The sequence below is a fragment of the Oncorhynchus tshawytscha genome, linkage group LG27, assembly GCF_018296145.1.
Source record: "Oncorhynchus tshawytscha isolate Ot180627B linkage group LG27, Otsh_v2.0, whole genome shotgun sequence".
Taxonomy (NCBI): Eukaryota; Metazoa; Chordata; class Actinopteri; order Salmoniformes; family Salmonidae; genus Oncorhynchus; species Oncorhynchus tshawytscha.
Genome location: NC_056455.1, coordinates 18616798 through 18624481, shown reverse-complemented (window position 1 = coordinate 18624481; position 7684 = coordinate 18616798). Strand labels below are relative to the sequence as shown.

At 42.1% G+C, this 7684-nt stretch overlaps 1 protein-coding gene across 1 annotated transcript; it reads right to left on the bottom strand.

The window, feature by feature from the left end:
* Positions 1 to 379: 379 nt before the first annotated feature.
* Positions 380 to 3715, bottom strand: LOC112258981 (perforin-1). The gene is made up of 5 exons (XM_024433664.2): positions 3551 to 3715; positions 2325 to 2912; positions 1981 to 2119; positions 1605 to 1822; positions 380 to 1437 (listed from the first exon to the last, which is right to left on the bottom strand). The coding sequence occupies exons 2-5, from the start codon at positions 2855 to 2857 to the stop codon at positions 558 to 560; spliced, it is 1770 nt and encodes a 589-aa protein (XP_024289432.2). The 5' UTR covers positions 2858 to 2912; positions 3551 to 3715; the 3' UTR covers positions 380 to 557.
* Between the last annotated feature and the right edge of the window lie 3969 nt (positions 3716 to 7684).

Here is a 7684-nt window from a genome sequence, read left to right as displayed (position 1 = left end):
GCACGTGCTCATCTTGCATCAATATGTACATATTGCCTGATTGTTAACTTCAGAGAACTTTGCATTTGAGACATAAACGAGATCTCCCTGTGTGTGCTATAAGCATTTTATTATGCATAAAGTAGCCCAATCATTCAACAATTTGAAACTGAATGCAAGCTACCTTGTAAATTAACACAAACAAGTACAAAACAAGCAACTAATACTCCCAATTGTTTTATTTAAATGTAACCTTTATTTAACTAGGCAAGTGAGTTAAGAACTAATTCTAATTTACAACGACGGCCTACCCCGGCTAAACACAGACAATGCTGGGCCAATTGTTCACTGTCCTATGGGACTCCCAATAATGGCCAGATGTGATTTGAACCAGGGACTGTAGTGACGCTTCTTGCACAGAGATGCAGTGCCTAAGACCTCTGCACCACTCAGGAGTTCAAAGATGCAGTATAGAAAACAAAACATATTTTAACAAAACATTTATTTTATTATTTTAGGTTGGAGAAATCTACCTGAAAAAATATGTGGGGTTTTGACATGGATCACCATGCATACCTCTAAAATCGACCAGACTCCCTGTTCCCTGTACTGAGGCTCTTGTTGCCATGGAGATTGGGTCCGTCCAACAAGACTCCCATACTCACCAGCATGTCCTTTGGAATGAGACGGGAGTGGCGAGACACATAAACCTTCTCCAGGTGGGGATTCATAGGGGAGGGCACATAGTCCATACAGGCGGAGCCACCTAGACTGGGGGCACACACCACCTCCCACTTGTAGAACATTTGGCCATGCTGGAGGTTGCAGAGATCCTCCTTCACCCCGGCTGTCAGCTCCTTCTCACATTCTCCTAACAGGTCGTCATTCCACTTGTTGTCTTCGTCCCACACCTCAAATCTCAGCTTCTTACTGGTTGACAGATCCACGGTTCCCAGGTCATAGCTCATTGCCCAGCTGGGGTTGTTGTTGTTGTAGATAACTTTAGTGCGTCCGATTATCTGGCCTGCGAAAGCCACCTTCACGTAGCCGTCAGTGGCAGTGGTGTGGTCTCCCCACAGGTTGGCCCCTCGCTGAACAGTGATGACCACCCGCGCCAGGCCCTTGCGAGTGGGGCAGCAGTCGGCGCTCACCCCGGGGTTGTTGTGGCAGTTGCAGACGCAGGAGTCTCTGTGGTCACTTTTGATGCCAGTTTGACAGGGTTCAGAACAGTTCTTCCACAAGGCCTTCTCCAGGATGTAGTCGCTGATGGCCTTGCGCAGGTGCTTCCGAGCTGGGTTGGTGGTGGGCAGCAACTCATGGAGAGATTCCAGCGAATAGGAGACGATGTCTTGATAGTGTGGTAGGGAGTTCAGCCATGCCTTGTAGGAGGCGGGATCTTTTTCAGCAGAGAAGAGGAGCTCTGGTTCTGTGGTGTGGCCCCCTTTCACCTCTGTGAACCTGTAGGGTGTCAGAGGGGGGAAAGGTTTTTCTGAGGGGCAGTACACATTTCAGGAAGGGAGAGTATGTATTGATTAGGGAAGTGTGAAGAGAGAGAGAGACAGAACTAAAGAAATTGTGTGAGGGAGAATCTATATGTGAAAGAGCAGCAGACTATAATTCCGCACCTATCATTGAAAACACTGGAGAAGCTGGCCTTGCTCTCTGTCTTAGACTTATCCTCCTGACAGTGCTTGAACTCAGTCTTCAAGCTGTTGCTGTCACCCACACTGGCAGACGCCTCCACATCCAGACACATCTTCACCTCCTCCGCACTGAGACCCTGCAGGCTGGCCTGGCACTGCTTGATACTGGTCACAGACTGCACCGTTCCACCCAGGCTCACCTACACACAGGATGAGAGGTAGAAAGTAATGAATGTTCCCAGAGAGATGCCAGTAAACTGCACATCTAGGGGCAAACATCCCTAATTTTGCTATTTAGTTTGTGTGCCTATTGCCTTGATGATTTACAACATTGATGTTGACCATCTCTCTCCCTCACCTTGGTAATGTAATGCGTGCCAAAGTTATCAATAAGCTTGTAATAACGTTGTTTGTTTTCTTGTTGATATATTTTGGGGAGATTCTTCACTGCTGTCTTGAATTCTCGGTGTAACTTGGGCTGGCCAGATACTCGATAGCTATTTGGAGAGAAAAGAGAGAGGGAGGTTAATATTGTATGGATACAGACAAACCCTCATAAAATGAAATGATCACAGAAATATACCAGACATAAACATGCAAAAACACACTTGTATTTACAATCCCCAAAGGAAACTGAGATGAGGTTTCACGGAGACACATGGGTAAAATGAGCTCATGCTGTGTGGGCCACCTGATGTTTACCTGTAATACCCGCAGGATACACTGTGGCTTGTGAAACTGAACTTGTCACTCTTGGTTTTCTCCATGGAGTACTCAGCCAATTTGGAGTTGGTACCAGCGAGCATAATCTTCCCACTTTTTGATCCCTTCTCTAACTCTAGATTGACCTGCCAGTTATTCTCCACAGAAGAGCCACTGGAGCTGATGAGAGACTCACTGGAGCGATGGAGTTTACTGGACACTTTCATACTACAGTGGTGGTTTGGTCTCCAATCCACCACTGCCAAAGGAAGCCTCTGTTGTTTCCCTTCCAGATAGGGATTCTTACAGAGGGTGCAGGTCTTGTCTTTGCGTTTCCACACGTTCATGTCAATGACAAAGGCTCCTTTGCGTTTCATTTTGGTGATGTCAAAGCCTTCCCCTGCTAGGTTGGTTCCAGGAGCAAATTCTGCCTCTTTGCACTCATTGGCTGAGCCGATGGTGCATGATTGGCAACTGGGACGAGGAATGGACAACATAAGCCCTGCCCAGAGGCACACTATCAATAAGGACATCCTGGATGAGGTGAGAAGATGTTTGCGACGGGCAGCTACGAGTCACTGTTTCATGCTGAAAAAAATAAACGTTATTTAGAGGGTAATTATTATAATGAAGTAAACAATTATTGATAACCAAGATATAACATACATAACTTATTGCAAGTCAGCATGCAAACATAACCTATAGGCTAGATCATAAGCTAACAATGTTTACCATATTTTACACAAACGTATGAAAACTTGGTGCTGGTGTACATGGAACTTCTACAAAAATATTGCCAATTTACATCATGGTTATTGTTGAATTCTAGTTCCGTCATCATATTCATTCCCTGAATTGAATCCTCAATGGAAATGAATCTTGACCCTCAACTAGGAAATACATAATAGGGTATAAGCATAACACTTGCATAAACTCAATCTTGTTCGATTTCATCCCACTTGTTAGTTATTTATCCATTTCAAAGGCCACTCTCTTATTGACTGTACAGTTTTTTTGGTGCATATTTTGTTCAATTTCTCTTCCTTTTGTTATCTAATGTGGTAGTAAATGTGTTACCGCAGCCTACTATCAAAGTCAAATCCAATTATTAGAATATGTGGACTCAAAAAGTATATTTCTGTCCATATTCACATAACTACTTGTGTATGTTTCCTTTCTATAAAATTGGTGCAAAGCGAAACTAAATATACAGCATTAAAACTCACCTTTGACCGGTCTGTCCACTATGTGATGGATGTGAGAGTGAGAGGCTGGGGCAATAATGTACCGTAATTAAGTTCCTTTTTGATATAGGAAAAGGTGTGTTCGTACTCAAACGGGACGAGCAAATGGAAGGTTGAGGGGATGTTGGTCTTAGTATAGACGACGCAAAAGAGTGTCTACCACAGAATAGAACATTCGGTGGTTTCAGAGAGCGAGAATTGAGCGGAAGAGGGGTTGGGGTGGTGGTCTGGTGTGCTGCTCAGTGGAAAAATACGACAGTGGTCTTTCAGTTAAATGCCTTCATCTGACAGACCATTTACTTTGTCATTTCTCTGAAGTGGTGGTGTGGGTTGATAAAATGAAACTGTTGAGAAGATAATGATAGCCTACTAGGTCTAGGGAAATGTGATATAGGCAGGAATTTACCTTCTCATTCAATATAACAAGCTACGTTCTGAAATGGCCAAATATAATCAGTTTGTTACGATTAAAGAGGCAGAGCAATATGAGTTGGCCATAGTTAACTGAAGGAAGAATGGTTTTAATTTTGTCAGTAAAGTTTTTAAAATTTTCAATATGACATTACACCATTACACTAATAACAACAAACACATAAGACACAGCAAGACAGAAAACAAGACAGCAATCAATCAATCAAATGTATTTATAAAGCCCTTCTTTCATCAGTCACAAAGTGCTGTACAGAAACCCAGCCTAAAACCCCAAACAGCAAGCAATGCAGGTGTAGAAGCACGGTGGCTAGGAAAAACTCCCAAGAAAGGCCGGAACCTAGGAAGAAACCTAGAGAGGAACCAGACCATGGGGGGATGGCCAGTCCCTTCTGGCTGTGCCGGGTGGAGATTATAACAGAACATGGCCAAGATGTTCAAATGTTCATAGATGACCAGCAGAGTCAAATAATAATAATCACAGTGGTTGTAGAGGGTGCAACAGGTCAGCACCACAGCGGTAAATGTCAGTTCGCTTTTCATAGCCGATCATTCAGAGTATCTCTACCACTCCTGCTGTCTCTAGAGAGTTGAAAACAGCAAGTCTGGGACAGGTAGCACTTCCAGTGAACAGGTCAGTGTTCCATAGCCGCAGGCAGAACAGTTGAAACTGGAGCAGCAGCACGACCAGGTGGACTGGAGACAGCAAGGAGTCATCAGGCCAGGTAGTCCTGAGGCATGGTCCTAGGGCTCAGGTCCGAAAAAGAAAGAAAGAAAGCACCCTTCAAGCATACAGTACCAGTCAAAAGTTTGGACACACCTACTCATTTAAGGGTTTTTCTTAATTTGTACTATTTTCTACATTGTAGAATAATAGTGAAGACATCAAAACTATGAAATAACATATATGGAATCATGTAGTAACCAAAAAAGTGTTAAACAAATCAAAATATATTTTATATTTAAGATTCTTCAAAGTAGCCAGCCACTCTTTGCCTTGATGACAGCTTTGCACACTCTTGGTATTCTCTCAACCAGCTTCATGAGGTAGTCACCTGGAATGCATTTCAATTAACAGGTGTGCCTTGTTAAAAGTTAATTTGTGGAATTTCTCTCCTTCTTAAGGCATTTGAGCCAATCAGTTGTGTTGTGACAAGGTAGGGGTAGGGGTGGTATACAGAAGATAGCCTTATTTTGTAAAATACCAAATCCATAGAATGGCAAGAACAGCTCAAATAAGCAAAGAGAAATGACAGTCCATCATTACTTTAAGATATGAAGGTCAGTCAACACGGAAAATATCAAGAATTTTGAGCGTTTCTTCAAGTGCAGTCGCAAAACCAACAAGCTAATGATGAAACTGGCTCTCATGAGGACCAACACAGGAAAGGAAGACCCAGAGTTATCTCTGCTATAGAGGATAAGTTAATTAGAGTTACCAGCCTCAGAAATTGCAGCCTAAATAAATGCTTCACAGGAGACTGCTTGAATAAGGACTTCATGGTTGAATTGCTGCAAAGAAATCACTGCTAAAGGACACCAATAATAAGAAGAGACTTGTTTGGACCAAGAAACACAGGTAATGGACATTAGACCAGTGGAAATCTGTCCTTTAGTCTGAGTCCAGGTTTGAGAGTTGTGGTTCCAACTGCTGTGGTAGGTAGGTGAACGGATGGTCTCCACATTTTTGATTCCCACCGTGAGGCATGGAGGAGGAGGTGTGATGGTGTAGGGGTGCTTTGCTGGTGACACTGTCAGTGATTTATTTAGAATTGAAGGCACACTTAACCAGCATGGCTACCACAGCATTCTGCAGGCTGATCATTTTCAAATGTGCTCCAAGCTTAATTTTGATGTGTCAATCAGAACTATCAAAATAGATACAATGGCATCAAGTCTCTCATACAAAGAGACTGATATTTATGGCATGTAACACCCATAGGGTCACCTCGTAGGACAACTATTGAAATGTTGAGACTGGCCGACTGGGAGACTCATAATGTTATTCAAGTTTAGAGCATGCAGAGCAGAATTAGGCCGATACCCAGTAATTATGAAAATTCAGAAAAGAGATGTTAAAATCTACAACCACCTAAAAGGAAGCGATTCCCAAACCTTTTATAACAAAGCCATCACCTACAGAGAGATGAACCTGGAGAAGAGTCCCCTAAGCAAGCTGGTTCTGGGTCTCTGTTCACAAACACAAACAGACCCCACAGAGCCCCAGGACAGCAATACAATTAGACCCAACCAAATCATGAGAAAACAAAAAGATAATTACTTGACACGTTGGAAAGAATTAACAAAAAAAACAGAGCAAACTAGAACGCTATTTGGCCCTAAACAGAGAGTACACAGTGGCAGAATATGTCCCACCCTGACCTGAGAGAGCCTTTTTATGTTTCTATTTTGGTTTGGTTGGGGTGTGATTTGGGTGGGCATTCTATGTTTCATATTCTATGTTTCTTTATTTCTATGTTTTGGCCGGGTATGGTTCTCAATCAGGGACAGCTGTCTATCGTTGTCTCTGATTGGGAATCATACTTAGGTAGCCCTTTTTCCCTCCTTCAGTATTGGTAGTTAATTTTGTTTGTGGCACTTAGCCCTGTAAGCTTCACGGTTGTTTCTTTCATTTGTTGTTTTGTTTGTGACATTTTAAAATAAAAGGAAAACGTACGCTCCCCACGCTGCACTTTAGTCTACTTCCAACGCACCCGTGACAGAATAACTGACCACTGTGACTGACCCAAATTTAAGGAAAGCGTTGACTATGTACAGACTCAGTGAGCATAGCCTTCCTATTGAGAAAGGTCGCCGTAAGCAGACCTGGCTCTCAAGAAAAGGTGGAAACTAAGCTGCACTTCCTAACCTCCTGCCAAATGTATGACCATATTAGAGACACATATTTCCCTCAGATTACACAGACCCACAAAGAATTTGAAAACAAATCCAATTTTGATAAACTCTCATATCTATTGGATGAAATACCACAGTGTGTCACAGCAGCAAGATTTGTGACCTGTTGCCACAAGAAAAGGGCAACCAGTGAAGAACAAACACTATTGTAAATACAACCCATATGTATTTATTTCCCCTTTTGTACTTGAACTAGTTCACATCGTTACAACACACATAATATCACATTTGAAATGTCTTTATTCTTTTGGAACTTGCAAGTGTAATATTTACTGTTAACTTTATACTGTTTATTTCACTTTTGTTTTATCCATTTCACTTGTTTTGACAATGTAAACATATGTTTCCCATGCCAATAAATACCCTTGAATTGAATTGAGAGAGAGAGAGAGAAGAGAGAGAGTGGAAACAATATTTTAGAATCATATTTCATATGCTCCTAGTAACTAAGTTATTACTTTTTGGTAAACTATTGTTAGTTTTTTATTGAATCACAATCTATACAGTCAATTAGAATTATTAAGCATACCTCCAACAATATTGGGACAATATATTTTCTCTATTCTTTGCGCTCTCACAACTACAGAATCTTATCAGATAGAAACGCACCCATATAATAATATAATATATGAACACACCCATGAACACAATTCTGCGCTCCAATTGGTTTAGTAATGGCGTGTTCATGTTATAGGCTTTCTTATTGGCTAATGAAGGGTGAACATCGAGCGCAAGCTGCGAGGGCTGGTTGATTGACATGGCTCCCGCCAC